The following is a 23,276-nucleotide window of genomic DNA, read 5'->3' on the forward strand; positions in this document are numbered from 1 at the left end:
CAGAATATTTGCATAGTTGAAGAACGATACTCATTGTTTGCAGATGGATTAGATGTAGAAGAATGAACTGCATATTAAAACATTAATTTTAATGAAATATTATCAAATTTTAGTAATATTTGTCACTGGGAACACAAAAATTGAGCGTCACGTCAACCACCCAGGTATATAGCTGCAGGTAGAGAGCTGCAGGTATAGAGCTGCAGGTATAGCGCTGCAGGTAGAGAGCTGTAGGTATAGAGCTGCAGGTAGAGAGCTGTAGGTATAGAGCTGCAGGTGTGATCAAACACGGGGAGTGTCCTCTTCTTCTTCTGCTGCTCTCTGTCATGTTTACAGGATAGACCACCTTGTAATGACAGGCTGCAGCAGACTGGAACATGAAAGAGCTTCACTTGTCTCGTGTGTTTTTCTCTGGTGAGAAACGAGCAGCAGTGAAGTTTAGTCTTCAGTCGGTGAGTCAGTCTTTCTGCGGGCTGAATCACAGTCTTTTTACTCTCCTGTCATCTTGTTTTGGGTTTGTTTACGTTCACATTTTCCATCAGCTGAGCTTGTGAACGTCAGACGCTCCTGTACTGGACCAGCTTCACTAACGCGTCAACAGATTGAGATCAGAGTCATGAAAGTTTCAGTCTCCATCAGTCGTCATGTTTGCTTTCAAAGAAATTTCCATCCACAGAAAAGTGTCGTCGCATGATTAAATCATGTCAGAAACTGACTAGATGACTCAGTGCTGAGTTCTACTGATGAAAATCAACACAAACCGCAACTTTCTATTTAATTTTTCAAGAAAGACGACCAAACGTACCCTAGTTTACTGTGATTATCTGCTGCTTCTTTGTCATACACTGTAAAAAATAATGGCAAAAACATCCAAAGAATCTATTTTACAAGTTTATGACTCTTTCCTTTCACCACAGTCAGACTGCAGCTTCATTAAAGCAACAATTCATCCAAAAACTAGACTAACTACATACAGTTATTACCTCCCAAAGCTCCATACACTGTAAAAAAGAATCTGTTTAATTTACGGTAAAATACCGTCAGTTGTGGTTGTCAGAACTTCAGCGTTAAAATGACAATGAGTGGGTTTTCTACTGTAGATTTAAATGTAAATATCAGCAAAAATGTTGTCATTTAGACTAAATATTCCCGTCATTTTTAGGGTAATTGTATCATTCATTCACACATCATGATATTCCTCCATAAATTTTGCATGAAAATTTTACATTTTTACAGCAAAACTGTGTGTTTCTTCCAGCTTATGACAAAAAAAAGTTAAAGTTTTGTGCTATTCATTGATTTAAGGTAATTAAAAGTGTCTACTACGGTGATATACAATTTTTAATTTTACGACCTATTTCTGATGTAATTTGACAGTTTTCTGTAATTTTCACAAACATTTTTTACAGTGTATGTCGGCCTGTCACAATAATTACAATATCGAGAAATTCTCAATGTTGCCCATGTAGACACTTACATTTAGGTTTGTTTTTTTTTTACATCACCAACATTTAAGCCAACATGATGCCATAAAAAAGCAGGATTCTTAATTCTTAATATTTGTAATATTTAATTTATTGCAATTTTTGTAAACGGAGCCTGAGCATTTATTTTATTTTGTTTTTGTCGTGTGGGTTTGTTTTATTTTGCAATATTTTATTTTATTTATTTCCAAATTCCAATGTCTGATTACTCCTAAGAAGAAGAAGTCCATTTCTCTTTGAGAGGTTGTAGTTGCATTTTTATTATCATTTTACCAGTGGCATACATTTTGTCTTATAATGGAGTTTGTAGAAATTATTTCTGGGACAATATATCATCTGACAAAAATGGATATCTTGAAGCCCAGGCATGTGATAGAAAATCAATAATTTGGTGTTTTAGGCTGTTGATCAGACAAAAGAAAAGTATTTTTAGGCTTTATGAAATTATAAAGGTCCAACCAAATAATTAATCAATTTAAATGAAGAAAAATAATTGTTGGGAAAGAATCGTTAGCTGCTGAATGTAACAAAAACCTCAACTTTTATTTACCAGGAAGCTCGTTTGTTTCTCGGGAGATAAAGTTACTTTACTGTAATTCACTGTTTGTACTTGTTTGTATAAAAACCAATACATAGTAATCTGTCGGTGAAAAATACTGGTAACATATGAAACTAGAAATATAGAATTCATTGATGAAAACCATTTCATAGCCACGGCCATTTTCAAAGGGTTCTCTTGACCTCTGACCTCAAGATATCTGAATAAAATCTGTTTCTATGGTTCTCCACAAGTCTCCTCTTTACAGACACGCCTACTTTATGCTGATAACATGCAGTTTTGGTTAGTGTGGCCTGTTATATTTCTTTATCCTGGGGTCCCTCAACAGTTTGAGAGCTGCATAAATCTGGTATCACTGTAAAGATGAGACTCTTGTTGATTCAATGAGCCCAGTTTTATTCATGTGATGATCTTAGTCAACCTAGACGCTATTTTAACTTTCAATTCTAAGGCTGCAGAGAAGATACTACATATTATATAAAAAACAATCAAATTAAGCTACAATCTAGCAAGTGAAAAACTGACATGGCCCTTTTTGAAGCAGTTGGGTGGTTTGGGGAGGAAACAGCACATCTTTTCTCCTGCAATAAATGTGTTGTTGGGTCCTCCTGTGTTGGTCTTTGTGCATCCTGGGGTCCCTAAACAGTCTGAGAGCTGCATAAATGGGGTCTGACTGGAAAGCTGAGACTCTTGACCTCTGATCTCAAGACATCTGAATACAAATAGGTTCTATTTGTACCCAAAAGTCCCCTCTATAGACATGCCCACTTTATGCAAATCAAATGTAGTTTGGGGTAGAAACCATGCAGGTTTTCTCATGAAGATAGCGAGCAAAAATTACATGCGGAGTTCCGCAGGGCGCCATTCTGGGTCCTCTGATTCATTGGTACCAACCACAATAACGTTATAGGAGAAAGGGAGTAAATGTGTTGTTGTGTCCTCTTGTGTGTGAGTCTTTGTGCATCCTGGGGTCCTGGAGCATTCAGACTAGAGACCTGGAGCATCCAGACTAGAGACCTGGAGCATCCAGACTAGAGACCTGGAGCATCCAGACTAGAGACCTGGAGCATCCAGACTAGAGACCTGGAGCATTCAGACTAGAGACCTGGAGCATCCAGACTAGAGACCTGGAGCATTCAGACTAGAGACCTGGAGCATCCAGACTAGAGACCTGGAGCATCCAGGCTAGAGACCTGGAGCATCCAGACTAGAGACCTGGAGCATTCAGACTAGAGACCTGGAGCATTCAGACTCAGATTCAGGTCTACGTGTCATAATGTGGTTTTCTGGAGGGTTTTTGTAAACCACAGCGTGAAAACGTGTGGGTGACAGACCTGCTTCACTCTATAACGTGTTATAGTAATAGTAATAATTTATATATATATATCTATATATCTATATATATATACTAGTATTAATGGAGGAACTCCTTCCACTTTACATCCTACTAGTAGTTTCCAAGGAGACGTATTATTTATAGACATTTTTGCTTAAACAGTTTCTTTTAATGTTGCAGCTGCAGTAGATAAACTGTTCAGCTCCACAAGGGTCTCTGCATAAACAATGTTCCTGTGAGACGCTTTTTCTTTTTCTTTTCCTTTATTTATCTTTTATTTATGTTTCTGTATCTGTTAGCATGTTATGCTGGTGTTTGTATGTTGTGTATGGACTCTTGATTTTACCGTACAAGTGTTGCGTCGTGTCTTGTGGTTCATGTTCGTTAGCGTTTGTGATTGCATATGTGTTGTGACTGTATTGACGGTTGTTGTTGTTGTTTTTGTTGATGATCTCGGAGAGTAGACAATTTGATTTAATGTTTGGACTCCAGGAAGAATCGCTATGCTAATGTGCTGGTGCTAATGGAGATCCAATAAATAAATAAATAAATAAATAAAGTAGGTGATCTTTAAAAATGCAGATCCATCCATTAGACAAAGATGGAGTCAGACTAGCTGTTTCCCTGTTTCTAGTTCTTTTTTAAACTTGTTACTCTAACTTTAATGTAATTTAATGTAACCGTGACGACCAGTAACTGGTTGTCCTGCTGCAGCGTCTCGTTCCCTTTAAATGAAACAGGAAACGTTTAAAGAGTGGTGAGATCTTCACATGATGCAGCTCTGCTAAGGTCATTTCTGGAGAACGCTGTTTATACTTCCTGCTCCAGCAGCTGTGACCTTTGACCTCTTAATGCACACACACACACACACACACACACACACACACACACATGCTTTTTTTGTTTGGATACTTGGACTCCACTTGTTAGTAAAAAACATGGGATCTCTCTCCCTCTCTCTCTCTCTCTCTCTCTCTCTCTCTCCCTCCCTCTCTCCCCTTCTCTCCCTCTCTCTCTCTCTGTCTCTCTCCCTCTCTCCCTCTCTCCCTCTCTCTCTCTGTCTCTCTCCCTCTCTCCCTCTCTCTCTCTCTCTCTCTCTCTCTCTCCCTCTCTCTCCCTCTCTCTCTCTCTGTCTCTCTCCCTCTCTCCCCTCTCTCTCTCTCTCTCTCTCTCTCCCTCCCTCTCTCCTCTCTCCTCTCCTCTCTCTCTCTCTCTCTCCCCTCTCTCTCTCTCTCTGTCTCTCTCCCTCTCTCCCTCTCCTCTCTCTCTCTCTCTCTCTCCTCTCTCTCTCTCTGTCTCTCTCCTCTCCTCCCTCTCTCTCTCTCTCTCTCTCTCTCTCTCTCTCTCTCTCTCTCTCTCTCTCTCTCTCCAGTTTTTTTCCTGGATGAAGCTGAATGTTTGCATGTTTCTCTGACCTCTAAAGCTCTAAAAACTCTGTCTCTTATCACCAGCGTTTCCTTTATCTCCATTCAAACCTGTAGCTGTTAAACTCAGGTGTGTGTGTCTGTGTTCGTGTGTGTGTGTGTGTGTGTGTCACTGCGTCTCTCTATTTACATCTCCTGTTTGCATGTAAACTCAGCCTCAGTGATATAGAATGTGCTGTAATGTCTCTTTGGAGAGTTGACTGTGAGAGACTATAAACAAAGGAGAATGATACTTTGCTGAGACTTTGCTTGTAGATGGAACAAAAGCTTTAAATCTCAACGTCTCAATGAGATAACCTGCATAAATAAAGGTTAAATAACAAATATAGAGCTTCGGGAGGTAAGAACTGTATGCAGTTAGTCGGGCTTCACAATTAATCTAATTATTAACTATTTTTCAAGAAAGTGACTGGAGACGAATCCAGAGGCTTTTTCTGGTGTTATTGGAGACTTGTTCTTACTCTTCACCTCGGGGGCCGGAGCTCTTTTTAATGAGCCGCGGGGCCGGAGGCTCGTTAAGAAGAGTAAGAACGAGTCGAAGCGGCACAGTCCTCCCGCAGCAGTCTCTCACAGCTACACAGCCAGAGGGGATGTTTACCCCTTTGTGTCCAGTCAGCAAATTGCTAACAGGCTAACAGTTAGCTCTGTAGCAGTACAGTGTGTAATGTGCTAACAGGCTAACAGTTAGCTCTGTAGCAGTAGAGTGTGTATGTGCTAACAGGCTAACAGTTAGCTCTGTAGCAGTACAGTGTGTTTGTGCTAACAGGCTAACAGTTAGCTCTGTAAGTACAGTGTGTTTGTGCTAACAGGCTAACAGTTAGCTCTGTAGCAGTACAGTGTGTATGTGCTAACAGTTAGCTCTGTAGCAGTACAGTGTGTATGTGCTAACAGGTTAACAGTTAGCTCTGTAGCAGTACAGTGTGTATGTGCTAACAGGTTAACAGTTAGCTCTGTAGCAGTACAGTGTGTATGTGCTAACAAGCTAACAGTTAGCTCTGTAGCAGTACAGTGTGTATGTGCTAACAGGCTAACAGTTAGCTCTGTAGCAGTACAGTGTTTATGTGCTAACAGGCTAACAGTTAGCTCTGTAGCAGTACAGTGTGTATGTGCTAACAGGCTAACAGTTAGCTCTGTAGCAGTACAGTGTGTATGTGCTAACAGGCTAACAGTTAGCTCTGTAGCAGTACAGTGTGTATGTGCTAACAGGCTAACAGTTAGCTCTGTAGCAGTACAGTGTGTATGTGCTAACAGGCTAACAGTTAGCTCTGTAGCAGTACAGTGTTTATGTGCTAACAGGCTAACAGTTAGCTCTGTAGCAGTACAGTGTGTATGTGCTAACAGGCTAACAGTTAGCTCTGTAGCAGTACAGTGTGTATGTGCTAGCAGGCTAACAGTTAGCTCTGTAGCAGTACAGTGTTTATGTGCTAACAGGCTAACAGTTAGCTCTGTAGCAGTACAGTGTGTATGTGCTAACAGGCTAACAGTTAGCTCTGTAGCAGTACAGTGTGTATGTGCTGCTGCTGCAGGAGGTGTTAGCTTAGCGATCTCTGTTTGTTTACAACAAGCACCAGACACTAAAAACTGTTCCTGTTGTTCGTTTAAAAGTAGTGCAATAAAAATACTTGTTTTCCCTAACATGATGAATAATAATGATTAATAATCCTGATTACAATATTGATCAATATGATCGTGATCATCATATTGGCCACTATGGTGCAGCCCTAGCAGTCAGTCTAGTTTTTGGGTGAACTGTTGCTTTAATGAAGCTGCAGTCTGACTGTGGTGAAAGGAAAAAGTCATAAACTTGTAGAATGGATTCTTTGGATGTTTCTGTCTGTTTTCCAGCTGCTTCCAACACGTTTCTGCCTCATTCCTCCTCTCTGTGGCAGATAATTGATACTTTGGGGCAGATTTACAGTAACAGGACTCGTCAGAATGAGAATCTCTCTTGACATTGTGGCTTCAGTTAAACATTAACACCTTTATTAAACCTGTGAAGTGTGTTTTGTTTGTGTAATTCTCCTTCAGTAACTGATAAGATGAAATTAAAATTCCCAGACTGCGTGTCCAGCAGAGCTTTTAAAGATTGTTTGAGCTGCAGTCAAACATTAACCGCTTCAACGGTTCTTTTGTTGTTTTGACTGTGAAAGATGCAGAATCCAGTTTGTCTGCTGATTCTCTGCAGCGTCTAATGATTGAGCCACAGTTGAATGTTTAACTTCTTTCTCCTGTTTGTTCTCCACGCTGAGACAGAAAGGTCAAAGGTCAGCAGGAGTCTCATGTTCCTCTGATTCAATGGAGGTGAAACAGTGTTTGGCTTCAGAAAGTTTCATTTTCACACAATCTTTGAGACTTTATTTACATCAAATCAACACCAAATCAACTGAGCCTTTATGTCTTTCTAAAGTCTCACATTGTTTCCTCAAAATCACTTTATTCTACATGTCTCATTTAAAAATTGGCCAAAAATAAACCTTTTGCACTAAAAATGTCCTATTAAAAACATTAAATTCTGCATTTCTTGGTGCAACTGTGAAGCCACGATTGATTCTGCTGAGACAAACGGTCACGTGATGAAAAATCAGTGAAAATGAAAGTGCTGTTTACACAGAGCCGAGAGGAGAGGACAAGAGAGAGTGTAAATATGTAAATAGTTCAATATGTATAATATTTGGAGCAAACAAGATTTTTGCTAATAAAAGGAGATTCTTTCTTCCAGTAATTATAAAATAAATTCTGAAAGAAATTCAGCTTTTTTCTTCTGCGTGGAGAAAAATGTTTGATCATTTTATGCTTCTTTTTGGTCATTTTGTGTCATTTTAGTCATATTTTAAATCAAATTTTGCATCTAATTTTGGTTATTTTTTTTCTAATTTTGTGTTTTCTTTAGTAATCTTGTGTCTTTTTTAGTAATTGTGTGTCTTTTTTTTTAGTAATTTTGTCTTTTTTTAGAAATTATTTGGCATTTTTAGTCATTTTGTGTCTTATTTTAGTAATTTTGTGGCATTTTTAGTAATTTTTTGTCTTTTGGTAATTTTGTGGTTGCTTTTTCTTCAATATGTAGTTTATGTGGAGCAAACTTTTATTTTTTATTTTTTTTACAACCTTCGTGACAATTGTGGGATTACAATTTCTCATTTTCATTTTTATTTTATTTCTGTCATTCTATGATTGTTGTGATTCTTCAGAGCTGCAGGACTTAAAGAATAAATCTTATTTCTAAATGCTGTCAGGGTGAGAGAGTCTAGAGTCGTGTGGGGGAAACCCCGTCTTCACTTATCACATTATTACATCATAATTTATATCTTAACAGCCGATTAGTGAACTTCCTTATTGGCTGCAGTTGAAACATGAAACATGCAGTTCAACTTCACCTGCAAGACCGAAACACACACAGACACAATCAAAACATGCAATCACATGATTTTAAACTGTCTTTAAGTCTTTGAATGGCCCATTAGCATGCTATGCTAAACGTTTTAAGCTAACCTTCCACACTAGTAGAGCCCAGTCTTATTGTTGCATCAACACAACAAAACAACAAAAGGTCCAGACAGTAAACACGTGAACACTGACACTTCTAGGAGTTGGATCTAAAGGTTTCTGGGGCAGTTGCAGCTCAGCTGTCAGTCAAAACACGTTAGCCAATAGGAATGCACCCAGAGGAACCCGCCCACACGGGACATTTCTGTCAGAACCGCAAGCAAAACGTCTGCAAACACAAAGACAAACACAAAACCAGCTGCAAAGAAACAAACAAACAAACAGTTATTCAAGGACTTAAAGACAGATTTATTTTTGCAATTACACAAATAATTTGATTGCAAGTTTTGAATTTTGTCTTTGACTTTATTTTTCAAAATTAAATTTTGTATTTGATATTTTGATTAATATTTTTTTGTTTGAATTTGAAGAAGTAAGTGTTGTTTGAACATTTTGGCCCAAATCTAACTCCATAGAGGTCTGATTAAATTTGTATTCATTATTTATATTTTAAATATTTATATATTTTAAAAATATATTTATATATTTTAGATATTTATATATTCACATTTTTATTTATTATTTATGTTCAAAATATTTCTATATAAAAAAATAATAAAAAAAATAAAAAAATATATATAATATATATATGTATAATATTTATATTAATTCTATATTTCTATATTTTATTATTTATATTTTAAATATTTATATATTTATATTTTATGTATTATTTATATTTTATTTTAACATTTTTGAGCATTTTTTCCTTTTTTAATCATGATTACTGCTTCATCTAAAGATTGTTTTTGTTGTTGATTACATTAGATTTCTTTTTAAAGTTCTTTTATTGCAAATGTATAATTTAAATTATTTTTATATATTATAATTATAATTATTTATTTTATTCCTCAATCAAAATCTAATCTTTTAGTCTATAAAATATCAGAAAATACTGGGATTATTTATAAATTCCCACAGCATAATGTGACAGCTTCGTCAGTTGATTAATAAATCATTACTCCAATTAAAATCAAATGATTTAGCAATTATTAGTAGTTTCACGTTGGGATCAAGGATGGAAAGATACATTTTTTTAAACGTTTTTAAGACCAAAACATTTTTATTTTCTCAATATTTTCCATCAATCAATGAATCAATCAGTCACCTTTCTGTTGCAGCTCTAGCTTGATGTATTATTAGGAGATTTTAGTAGTAAAAGTTTATTTTTCTGCAATTTTTGCCCCTAAATTCATTCTTTATTTTTCCATTTTTTCCCCTAAAACCCCTTTAATTTCTGCTGCTGCTTCAATCTTGAAACTTTTTCATCTCGGCTACATTTTTGTAAACCTAAAAAGACATTTAGCAGCTTTTTAAAAGTGAATTTCCTCTTATTTTTCCAGTCAAACGTCTCAGTGTGTTACAGATGGTTCTGTTTATGATGCTGTGTTTATGTCGTGAGCTTTCATCTTTCATATTATTGTGTTCAGAGTTATTGTGTTTTATTTTATGACTCTATTCTCTCTGAGCGTTCACGTCTCTCTATCTGCTGCTGCTGCTGAGCTAAAAGTATCATTAGACGCTAACCGCCGTATGCTGACAGGGTGTGGCAACGTTGTGGGCACAGTGTGTGTGTGTGTGTGTGTGTGTGTGTGTCTGTGTGTGTGTGTGTGTGTGTGTGTGTGTGCCTGTTCCTTTTTTTAGTTCAGAGAGCGGAAACTGCAGCAGAATCAGAGTATCATACTTCTGTGGGTGTGTTTATTAAATGTTCTTCCAAACAAACTCTTTTAGAGTTTAACAAGAAAATGTGAGCGTGTGTCATAGTGTGGTATGTGTGTGTGTGTGTGTGTGTGTGTGTGTGTGTGTGTGTGTGTGTGTGTGTGTGTGTGTGTGTGTGTGTGTGTGTGCGTGTGTGTGTGTGCGTGTGTGTGTGTGCGTGTGTGTGTGTGCGTGTGTGTGTGTGTGTGCATGTGTGTGTGTGTTGCATAACAAGTGCTTGTTGAGGCGTCGATGATGGCAACACTTGGAACTGTCTCGACGGCTTACAGCGACAAGGAGCTGAGAAACCAGACCTGTGTGTGTGTGTGCGCGTGTGTGCGCGTGTGTGTGCGTGTGTGTGTGTGTGTGTGTGTGTGTCTGTGTTTTTAACCCTTGTTAGTCCCGTCATGGTCCTCAGGGGTCAGAAAGGACCCAATGATGATATCAGACTGGTTTTAGGACATTTAGGGTTCAAAAACATATAGTTACACACACACACACACAGACAAACACACACTCACAGGTACACACACAGGCACAAAGAGTCATAGACACACACACACACGCACACAGGCACACAAACAGGCACACACAGGCACACACTCACACACACACTCAGACAAACACACACACACACACACACACACACACTCTGACAAAAACACACACACACGTGCAGTAGTAGTCTTTAGTAGCAGTAGTCTTTTCCATATTATTATTATTATTATTATTATTATTATTATTATTATTATATTAATCTTCCTGTGGTCCTCGGCTCCTTTTTGACCCCAAATAATTCAACATAGCATTAATAAAGGTTCACTTTCATAGAATTGCTTGACATTTACACAGTAAATGTGTTATTTTGGCCTGTTGTGTGGGTCTTTGTGCATCCTGGGGTCCCTAAACAGTCTGAGAGCTGCATAAATCAGGTCTGAGTGTAAAGCTGAGACTCTTTTATATTTAGTGAAGTAAATTTTCTTCATGTGGAGTCTTTTGACCTCTGACCTCAAGTAGGGATGGGTACCTTTCACATGTGAACCGATACGGTACCGATACCCGGTACCTGGGAATCGGTACCGGTACTCAACGGTACCAATTTTCGGTACTTTTGCGCTTGTTTATGTGGTAATAAATGTTAATTTGTTTAATAAGAAAATCTATTTTTTTCAATTCAACATATTTATTTCTCAAAATATAAACTTTAAAAAATATATCAAAACAATATAAAATCCAGGATGAGCAGTGCTTTATTGTTGAGTGAACGTGTATTTTGTAACATGAAGGTTGCAGTGTTATCAAAGAATGCAGAGGAGCTCTCAGGTTGCAAGTGCACGGAGGAGAAAAAAAAAAAAAAAAGGTTGCAAGTGCACGTGTGATTTGTTGTGATGACGTCGTATCGGTCAGACAGTATTGTTGGCGTGATGCAATGATGCATGATGGAATAAACAAAGTTGAGTCGGCTGCTCTGTGCACATATCGAGGATGACGCAGGAGTCTGAGGGATTTAATTTAAGCGAGGCAGTTTGGAGTAAAGTGGCAGGTAATATTCCTGAGTTGAAGATCGGAGTTTTAGCAGAGGACCGGAGATGCAGCAGCTAGCTGCTAGCTGCTAATGACTGGTCTACAGAAGAATGGAGAGAGCAAACGGAGTAAGGAAGGTCTAATCTGGAGGCAGACGAAGGCCAAGCCCGGGTAGAGACACTGGAGAGATAGCAGCTGGCGGCTAGCAGGCCGAGAGCCGGCTGTTCGTCTCTGCGCCGGGCTGGAAGAGGGCAGCAGCTAGTGGCCGCGGTGAGCAGACAGGACCAGACGAGGAGGTAAATAAAAAATAAAAAAATAGTGCGATCGTCAGCACGCTTGTTAATCAAAGACGTTAAATGAAAATGGGTTGAAATCAATGATCAGTTTAAAGTTAACGCCGTTTAGTTACCGAAACATGGTACCGTTTGATTTTACATGAATCGGTACTCGGTAGTACCGACGGAATTCGGTCGGTACCTATAAAAGTACCGAATTCGGTACCCATCCCTAACCTTAAGATATCTAAATGAAAATGGGTTCTACGGCTACCCAGAAGTCTTTATAGACATGCCTGTTTCATGCAGAAACCACACAGTTTTTCTCATGCATTAAATGTGTTTTGGCCGATAATTGTATCTGAATATTTCTATATTTCTGCATACTAGGATCCCTAAACAGTCATAAATCGGTTCTGACTGGAAAGCTCAATTTAAGAGCTGGTATCTAGACATTTAACATGTTTTTTTTTAATTAATAACCAAAATCATGATCAATAAAACCATGTTAAATGTCTAGATATCAGCTCTTAAATTAAACTCTTACCAGATATTTTGTTGTTGTTGTCGTTATATTTGTTCCTTTAGTTGAACCAGACATTGAAATGAACAAGAAATTGAAGAAAACAAGGTGCTCTAATACTTTATTCCATGATGTTAGACCTGCTATCTCCCCGCTAAAAATCCACTGCCCCCCAACCCCAGTTCTTTATTTTAAGGGGTTTAAAACTTTCTCCTCATGCACAAGAAGCCAACCTGCACATGCATGCTCCCCAGAGGAAGAACCCTCTGAAACAACCAGTCTAAAAAAAGATCGTCTGTGGGGTTTAAAGTCGACGTTTTTTTAAAGCCGGAAACGATTCAATCGACAGTGAAATTCACATTTATGAACTGAGTCGTTTCTTCCTGTAAACCGCCTGAGTTCTAGCGAACGAACGAACGAACGAACGAACGAACGAACGAACGAACGAACGAACGAACGAACGAACGAACGCAGCTTTTAGGAACGAATATAGGTCAGTGGAAAGCCTCAGAGATAAGTATGGAGTGTGTGTGTGTGTGTGTGTGTGTGTGTGTTGTGTGTGTGTGTGGTCAGGCAGCTGTGTGTGTTCAGTTCCTGTTATCTTTAACTGTCATGCTGGCTTCCTTCTGTGTTTTTATGGGGTTTGTGTGTGTGTGTGTGTGTGTGTGTGTGTGTGTGTGTGTGTGTGTGTGGAAATAAGATTTGAAGTCTGTGGGAAAGTGACGAAAAAAACCTTTGTCATACTTTGCATGCAAGAAAACTTTTTGTCTTTGTGCAGAAAAACAGTGAGAATGACAGAAAACAAGAAAATTAAAAATTGTAATCAAACAGAATTTATGTATGAATGTTTTTGTACATACCCTCAATTGTCACGAATGTTGTGGAAAAAAAAAAAAAAGTTGGCTCCACATATACTACGTATTGAAGAAAAAACCACCACAAATTTACCAAAAAAAAAGACAAAAAAGTACTGAAATGACACAGAATTACCAAAGAAAACACATTAGACAAAAAAATACCAAAATGTGATGCAAAATTTGATTAAAAAAATGAGAAATGACTAAAATGACACAAAATTACCCCAAAAATTTGTAAAAACTACGTAAAATGATCATAAACAGTTTTATCCACATATTGTTCATATTGAAGTATTGTCATGTTTCCAACCTCTCTTGTCCTCTCCTCTCTGCTCTGTGTAAACAGCCTCTCCTGTCCTCTCCTCTCTGCTCTGTGTAAACAGCCTCTCCTGTCCTCTCCTCTCTGCTCTGTGTAAACAGCCTCTCCTGTCCTCTCCTCTCAGCTCTGTGTAAACAGCCTCTCCTGTCCTCTCCTCTCAGCTCTGTGTAAACAGCCTCTCCTGTCCTCTCCTCTCTGCTCTGTGTAAACAGCCTCTCCTCTCCTCTCCTCTCAGCTCTGTGTAAACAGCCTCTCCTGTCCTCTCCTCTCTGCTCTGTGTAAACAGCCTCTCCTCTCCTCTCCTCTCAGCTCTGTGTAAACAGCCTCTCCTGTCCTCTCCTCTCAGCTCTGTGTAAACAGCCTCTCCTGTCCTCTCCTCTCTGCTCTGTGTAAACAGCCTCTCCTCTCCTCTCCTCTCTGCTCTGTGTAAACAGCCTCTCCTGTCCTCTCCTCTCAGCTCTGTGTAAACAGCCTCTCCTGTCCTCTCCTCTCTGCTCTGTGTAAACAGCCTCTCCTGTCCTCTCCTCTCTGCTCTGTGTAAACAGCCTCTCCTGTCCTCTCCTCTCTGCTCTGTGTAAACAGCCTCTCCTGTCCTCTCCTCTCTGCTCTGTGTAAACAGCCTCTCTTGTCCTCTCCTCTCTGCTCTGTGTAAACAGCCTCTCCTGTCCTCTCCTCTCTGCTCTGTGTAAACAGCCTCTCTTGTCCTCTCCTCTCTGCTCTGTGTAAACAGCCTCTCCTGTCCTCTCCTCTCTGCTCTGTGTAAACAGATTCTCAGTGAATATTTGTTTTTAACAGGATCTGGTTATTTTAAATGACACATTGAGAATAAAGAGATTCTGACAGAAATATCACAGTTTTAATCTTCGTTTTGGTGACTTTTTGTAACAAAAACGTTTGTAATCTATGATCCGTTCAAGGACTGTTGGAAAGTTCAAACCCTAACGATAGCACCAGTTTTTTACTTTCTTTCCATGACAAAACTGTTGATTTTTGGCAATTTTTTAAGGAAAACTTTTTCTTCAAAATTGCAGGCAGGCTTCTGGGTGTTTTTAACAGGCTGTGGTTATTACAAATGCATTATTTACTCACTTATTTACTTACTTACATGTTTCCTTACTTTATTTGTGGCAGAATTTTAAAGGATACATGTAGAATGACGTGATTTTGACAGACATGTCACAACTTTAAGCTTTGTTTTGGTTATTTTGGCTGTTTATTTCCTTACTTACTTACTTATTAACTTACTTACTTATTTATTTACTTACTTACTTATTTTCTTACTTACTCACTTATTTACTTACTCACTTATTTACTTACGTATTTACTTACTTACTTATTTATTTACTTATTTATTTTCTTACTTATTTACTTACTTATTTCCTTACTTACTTATTTACTTACTCACTTACTTATTTCCTTACTCACTTATTTCCTTACTTATTTACTTACTTACTTATTTACTTACTTACTTATTTACTTACTTATTTCCTTACTTATTTCCTTATTTATTTATTTACTTACTTACTTATTTACTTACTTATTTACTTATTTCCTTACTTGCCTACTTACTTATTTACTTACTTACTTACTTATTTACTTACTTACTTATTTACTTACTTATTTCCTTACTTATTTCCTTACTTACTTATTTACTTTCTTTATTTATGGCAGAATTTTAAAGGAGACATGTAGAATGAAGTGATTTTGACAGAAATATCACAACTTTAAGCTTTGTTCTGGTTATTTTGGCTGTAAAAGAAGTAAATTAATGTGATTTTGAGTTAAAATAAACTCCTCTCTTGTTGTTCTCAGAGTACTCAGATCGATCCGGAGGAGTTGTTCACGAAACTGGACAGAATTGGAAAAGGATCTTTTGGAGAGGTGTGTGTGTGTAACTCATCATATTTAATGTCATGGTGTTACCTGGTTGGTTGTCGTTACTGTATTGATATATCTGTGTTCGTCTCGTCGTCCTGCAGGTGTTTAAAGGAATCGATAACAGAACTCAGAGCGTCGTCGCCATCAAGACGATCGACCTGGAGGAGGCCGAGGACGAGATAGAAGACATCCAGCAGGAGATCACCGTCCTCAGCCAGTGTGACAGCCCCTACATCACCAAGTACTACGGCTCATACCTCAAGGTACACAACTAGTACTACGCTCATACCTCAAGGTACACAACTAGTACTACGCTCACACCTCAAGGTACACAACTAGTACTACGCTCATACCTCAAGGTACACAACTAGTACTACGCTCATACCTCAAGGTACACAACTAGTACTAGGCTCATACCTCAAGGTACACAACTAGTACTACGGATCATACCTCAAGGTAAACAACTAGTACTACGGCTCATACCTCAAGGTACACAATTAGTGCTACGGATCATACCTCAAGGTACACAACTAGTACTATGGATCATACCTCAAGGTACACAACAAGTACTACGGATCATATCTCAAGGTACACAACAAGTACTACGGCTCATACCTCAAGGTACACAACTAGTACTACGGCTCATACCTCAAGGTAAACAACCTGTCAACAAACAAACAAACAAATCTATAACAAAGGGTTCACATCTCTGCTCTATCAAACTCAACAACAAGTACTACGGATCATACCCCAAGGTACACAACTAGTACTACGGCTCATACCTCAAGATACACAATTAGTACTACGGATCATACCTCAAGTTACACAATTAGTGCTACGGCTCATACCTCAAGGTACACAACCTGTCAACAAACAAACAAACAAACCTATAACACAGGGTTCACATCTCTGCTCTATCAAACTCAACAATTAGAACTATAGATCATACCTCAAGGTAAACAAAACAACAAGTACTACGGATCATACCTCAAGGTACACAACTAGTACTACGGCTCATACCTCAAGGTAAACAATTAGTACTACGGATCATACCTCAAGGTAAACAATTAGTACTACGGATCATACCTCAAGGTACACAAAACAACAAGTACTACGGATCATACCTCAAGGTAAACAACCTGTCAACAAACAAACAAACAAACCTATAACACAGGGTTCACATCTCTGCTCTATCAAACTCAACAATTAGTACTACGGATCATACCTCAAGGTAAACAAAACAATTAGTACTACGGATCATACCTCAAGGTAAACAAAACAACAAGTACTACGGCTCATACCTCAAGGTAAACGAAACAATTAGTACTACAGCTCATACCTCAAAGTGTTCCGTAATTATTTACTTACTTGCTTACTTACTTACTCGCTTATTTACTTCCTTTTTTAGTTTCTCGTGTACTTACTTACTTATTTGTTTATTTACTTGCTTGCTTGCTTGCTTACTTACTTACTTACTTTACAATGTAATTTAGCAGATGCAATTTACTTATTTACTTACTCGCTTATTTACTTACTTACTTACTTACTTACTTACTTACTTATTTACTTACTTACTTATTTACTTACTCGCTTATTTACTTACTTACTTATTTACTTACTTACTTATTTACTTACTTACTTACTTACTTACTTACTTACTTATTTACTTACTTACTTATTTACTTACTCGCTTATTTACTTACTTACTTATTTACTTACTTACTTATTTACTTACTTACTTATTTACTTACTCGCTTATTTACTTACTTATTTACTTACTTACTTACTTACTCATTTACTTACTTACTTATTTACTTACTTACTTATTTACTTACTTACTTACTTACTTACTAACTTACCTACTATACTGCCTAACTTAATGAGTTTATTCTGTTTTAACTGGTGTCCGTTTCTCTCCTTCAGGGCAGTAAACTATGGATCATCATGGAGTATCTGGGTGGAGGTTCAGCGCTCGACTTGGTGAGTTTAAAAATCTTTGGATCTGTTTCGGACAAATGAGAAAAAATTTAAGATCTCTCATGAAATGTTACACGTTTTAGTGTTCTTTCAGATTTAACTGGCAGAGAGTCAAATCCCAAAGAAGTGATCCGCACATACTTTATTTTATTATTTTATTTTATTATTGTGTGTGTTTTTGAATGTCTGCATAAAATTGAAAAAAAATAAATAATATTTTATATATATATATATATATATATATATATATATGTATATATATATATATATATATATGTATATATATGTATATATATATATATATATATATGTATATATATATATATATGTATAAATAATAAAAAAGCTGGAGTGTATTGTTTGCTTAGGAAAATAGTGTGTTTCATGTGAGTTTAATGTAAAAAGTTTTCCAGTATATCTAACCCTAACCCTTAGTGTGTTAGTTATGTAACGTTGTGTGTTCAGTCTTGTCCTGAATGAAACTGAACAGGGAGTGTTTGAGTTCCTCCGTACAGCAACAACCACTGATTTATACCTGTCATCACTCACTGTGTGTGTGTGTGTGTGTGTGTGTGTGTGTGTCTCTGTCTGTGTCTTTGTCTGTGTCTGTGTGTGTGTGTGTGTGTGTGTGTGTGTGTGTGTGTGTGTGTGTGTCTCTGTGTGTGTCTGTGTCTGTGTGTGTGTGTGTGTGTGTGTGTGTCTGTGTCTCTGTGTGTGTGTGTCTGTGTGTGTGTGTCTGTGTGTGTGTGTGTGTCTGTGTCTCTGTGTGTGTGTGTCTGTGTGTGTGTGTGTGTGTGTGTGTGTGTGTGTGTAGCTGCGGGCGGGGCCCTTCGACGAGGCTCAGATCGCCACCATGCTGAAGGAGATCCTGAAGGGACTCGACTACCTTCACTCTGAGAAGAAGATCCACAGAGACATCAAAGGTACGACTGACCCTGAACGCATCATCATTTCAAACAAATGCAGATTTTTCCGCCAAATGTTCAACTACGAATATCTTGATTGACCAATCAGAAGTCGATCCAAGAGTTCAAACATTTTGATTCAGGAGAACATTTCCTTCAGGCTCCACAGCCCCAAAAGAGCCACGATAAAATATAAAATATGAAATATAAAATATGAAATATGAAATATAAAATATAAAATATAAACTATAAAATATAAAATATAAAATATAAACTATAAAATATAAACTATAAAATATAAACTATAAACTATAAAATGTAAACTATAAAATGTAAACTATAAAATATAAACTATAAAATATAAACTGTAAACTGTAAAATGTAAAATGTAAACTATAAAATGTAAACTATAAAATATAAACTATAAAATATAAACTATAAACTATAAAATATAAACTATAAACTATAGAATATAAACTATAAAATATAAACTATAAAATATAAACTATAAAATATAAACTAAACATACCTGCATACTTACTGATTACTGACTTCCTAACACTTACTTACTTATTTACTTATTTACTTATTTACTCACTTACTTACTTACCAACTTATTTACTTACTTTTTTACTCACTTGCTTACTTATTTACTCACATATGTATTTATTTACTTACTTACTCACTAACTTAATAACTTACTTAATTTCTTACTTTTTCACTTACTCACTTATTTACTTACTGACTGACTAACTTCCTTACTTACTCACTTACTTACTTAATTTCTTACTTACTAACTTATTAATTCACATATTTACTTACTTACTTATTTATTAAGCCATTCTGCTGACATTCCCTCATCTCTGATGTCTGGTGTTGGCGCCCCCTGGTGGTGGACACTAAAGATGTTGTACCAGAAAATATTTTCTCTCTATCAAGTTCAGTTTTACCTGTTTTTATGTTGTTTTCATGGCTAATATCAGTTTATCAGAAGCTGGAGGAGAAAACTACAGAACATGGATTATTATTTTTAATTCCGAGAAGAAACTGGCTCATTAAACATTCGTTTTATTGACCAAACCTCTGATGATGATGTTGATAATAATGATGATGATGATAATAATGATGAAGATGATGATGTTGATAATAATGATGATGATGATGATAATGATGAAGATGACTCCCCCCTGTAGCTGCCAACGTGCTGCTGTCGGAGCACGGCCAGGTGAAGCTGGCTGACTTCGGGGTGGCGGGCCAGCTGACCGACACCCAGATAAAGCGGGAGACGTTCGTGGGGACGCCGTTCTGGATGGCGCCCGAGGTCATCCAGCAGTCGGCCTACGACTCAAAGGTCAGACTGCTTTAATAAAACATTCCTCTTCCTGTTAGAGGGACACGAAACTCAAAATGGTGGGTTTACGCTGGGTCTGTGGTCTAGCAGATTAGTTTTTACTCACTTATTCACATACTTACTCCCTTATTTACTTACTTACTTACTCACTTATTTACTTATTCACTTACTTATTTACTTGCTTAATTATTTGCTAACATATTTACCTACTTACTTACTTACTTACTTACTTGCCTACTTATTCACTTATTTACTTACTTAATTTCTTACTTACTTACTTATTCATTTACTGACTCCCTTATTTACTTACTTACTCATGTGCTTACTTACTGACTTACTTACTTACTTGATTTCTTACTGACTTACTTACTTATTTTACTTATTCACTTAATTATTCACTTGCTTACCTGTTTACTTACTTATTCACTTATTTACTTACTTAATTTCTTACTTACTTACTTACTTACTTATTTGCTAACATATTTACCTACTTACTTACTTATTCACTTACTGACTCCCTTATTTATTTATTTACTTACTGCTTACTTACTCTCTTACTTCCTTATTTACTTACTTACTTATTTGCTAACATATTTACTTACTTACTTATATGTGCTCACTTGCTTACTTATTTACTTACTGACTTACTTGATTTCTTACTGACTTACTTACTTATTTTACTTATTCACTTAATTTTTCACTTACTTACCTGCTTATTTACTTACTTACTTATTTGCTTACTTATTCACTTATTTACTTACTTAATTTCTTACTTACTTACTTATTCATTTACTGACTCCCTTATTTACTTACTTACTCATGTGCTTACTTACTGACTTACTTACTTACTTGATTTCTTACTGACTTACTTACTTATTTTACTTATTCACTTAATTATTCACTTGCTTACCTGTTTAGTTACTTATTCACTTATTTACTTACTTAATTTCTTACTTACTTACTTACTTACTTACTTATTTGCTAACATATTTACCTACTTACTTACTTATTCACTTACTGACTCCCTTATTTATTTATTTACTTACTACTTACTTACTCTCTTACTTCCTTATTTACTTCCTTATTTGCTAACATATTTACCTACTTACTTACTTATTCACTTACTGACTCCCTTATTTATTTATTTACTTACTGCTTACTTACTCTCTTACTTCCTTATTTACTTACTTACTTATTTGCTAACATATTTACTTACTTACTTATATGTGCTCACTTGCTTACTTATTTACTTACTGACTTACTTGATTTCTTACTGACTTACTTACTTATTTTACTTTTTCACTTAATTATTCACTTACTTACCTGCTTATTTACTTACTTACTTATTTGCTTACTTATTCACTTATTTACTTACTTAATTTCTTATTTATTTACTTACTTACTTACTTACGTACGTTATAAATTTTATTGTTCACCATCTGAAAGAAATTCAGCTTTTTTATTTTTATTTTCTGATTTCTGTCATTCTAACTGTGTTATTCTGCACAAAAACATGTTTGAGTTGTTCCCACTTGTAGCCATGATTGTGCTGGTTCCACAGAGCTGCAGGAGATATTTTTTATATATATTGCAGTGAAACACAAGGCCACAGAGAGTAAACGGCGTCTCCTGTTCTCTCCTCCGTCTCATTTCTCAGATGTTTCAACTCTCCGTTCGTTGTTAAAAAGCTCATCTGGCTCTAATCTTTGCGTATCGCCGTAGCAACAGCCACGTGGTGCAGCTGTTGTGTCTGGCTCTCAGCTCCTTTGCATTGTTTCCACATTGTTTCCACATTGTTTCCACATTGTTTCCTCACTCTTCTGGTTTTATTTGCGTCTCCCAGGAACATCCAGTGTCCCCTGGCGGGACTCGTCATGAGAAAACTCCTTTTATTGACCCGCCGTCATCATGTTTTCATGTCGGAGGGGAATCCTTCCTCCACGTTTCTCTTTGTTGTTGATGCTTTCATGGCTGCACCTGCTGCACACACACACACACACACACACACACACACACACACGGACAACAGTCAGACAGGCTGCTTTAGATCGTTGATACCTGATAACAAAGTAAACAAATTACTTTCTATGAACTCACATAATGAGCTGACGTCACCTGACCTGCTGTGTTTGTGTCTGTGGAAGGTGTGTGTGTGTGTGTGTGTGTGTGTGTGTGTGTGTGTGTGGTTTGTCTTGTTTTGTAAATAAGTCCCATCATTAGGGTGTGTGTCGTCGGTCTGTTGATGTGGTTTGATTCATGTTGGTGTTACTTTCATCCTGAAACGACCACAGCAAGTGTGTGATTCATTTCATCTGTCTGAAGCCAAAAACAACCTATGTTACATGACGAAAACACACACACACACACACACACACACACACACACACACACGATTCAAACGAATCAAGTAAAGATGAAAAAAAGACTGAAAAACTCTCTATTATTGAGTGTGCTTGCTTATTTTGTGTGCTTGCTTGCAAAAGCACACGAATTGTTATTCCGCGGGCTTATTCTGCTACTTATTCTTAAGTTTCTTCAGTGTTGTTTTTCGGTCGACAAACACTAAAAAGGTATCAAATGGACCGGCTCGGCCATGACCAGTGTGCTATGACTTTTATAAGGGTTTCGACAAACGGTTTTCAAATTATTCAGCAAAAACACGCCAAAAAGTCCCCCCAATGTTACCCTATGGAAAAGCTAGAGTGGATGACATCATAGCTAGAGTCCAGAGGGAGAGAAAAATTTGTCCAAAAATAAATTATAAAAAACTGCGCTCAAGGCCGCAGATACCACTCTAATAACTGACAAGTTTTAGACACAAACTGACGAGTTTTAGACACAAACTGACGAGTTTTAGACACAAACTGACGAGTTTTAGACACTAACTGACGAGTTTAAGACACTAACTGACGAGTTTTAGACTAACTGACTAGTTTTAGACACTAACTGACGAGTTTTAGACACTAACTCATCAGTTTTAGACACAAACTGACGAGTTTTAGACGCTAACTGACGAGTTTTAGACTCTAACTGACGAGTTTTAGACACTAACTGACGAGTTTTAGACACTAACTGACGAGTTTCAGACACTAACTGACGAGTTTCAGACACTAACTGACGAGTTTCAGACACTGACTAGTTTTAGACGCTAACTGACTAGTTTTAGACACTAACTGACTAGTTTTAGACGCTAACTGACGAGTTTTAGACACTAACTGACGAGTTTTAGACACTAACTGACGAGTTTTACACAAACTGAAGAGTTTTAGACACTAACTGACGAGCTTTTCACTATTTTAAGATAGACTGACAGACGTGGACAAGCACACATTAACACCTGCTTTATTATCTTACATGATTTCCTCCTCTTTTCTATTTTTAAAACAGTTCAAATTGTAATCTAATAATGTTTGGGTGAGAGTCACGGGCCAGAGTCAAGCACACTCAAAATTTCTTCAGAATGTTCTAGTTCTAACCATTGTTCTGTGTGTGAGTAAAATGCGACGAGAACACCAAAAAAAAAAAGAACGTTGTGAAACAGCTTCAGGGTTAAACAATTGAACTATCTTATATTACACTTTTCCTGGTTTTTCTATTATTCCCGCCCAAACACCAGCCCGACC

General features: G+C 37.1%; 1 protein-coding gene and 1 pseudogene across 2 annotated transcripts in view; one reads left to right on the plus strand and one right to left on the minus strand.

The window, feature by feature from the left end:
• Positions 1-23,276, minus strand: part of LOC131988994 (scavenger receptor cysteine-rich type 1 protein M130-like) — a 912,635-nt pseudogene that overhangs the window by 142,415 nt on the left and 746,944 nt on the right.
• The window catches only part of stk26 (serine/threonine protein kinase 26), a 45,460-nt gene that overhangs the window by 11,671 nt on the left and 10,513 nt on the right, over positions 1-23,276 (plus strand). For both annotated transcript variants that reach the window (XM_059354154.1, XM_059354155.1), the window contains exons 2-6: positions 15,355-15,423; positions 15,522-15,683; positions 17,344-17,400; positions 18,212-18,320; positions 19,496-19,653. In XM_059354154.1, coding sequence (XP_059210137.1) covers positions 15,355-15,423; positions 15,522-15,683; positions 17,344-17,400; positions 18,212-18,320; positions 19,496-19,653 — 555 coding nt within the window. The remainder of the gene's footprint in view (positions 1-15,354; positions 15,424-15,521; positions 15,684-17,343; positions 17,401-18,211; positions 18,321-19,495; positions 19,654-23,276) is intronic.

The sequence above is a fragment of the Centropristis striata genome, chromosome 17, assembly GCF_030273125.1.
Source record: "Centropristis striata isolate RG_2023a ecotype Rhode Island chromosome 17, C.striata_1.0, whole genome shotgun sequence".
Classification (NCBI taxonomy): Eukaryota; Metazoa; Chordata; class Actinopteri; order Perciformes; family Serranidae; genus Centropristis; species Centropristis striata.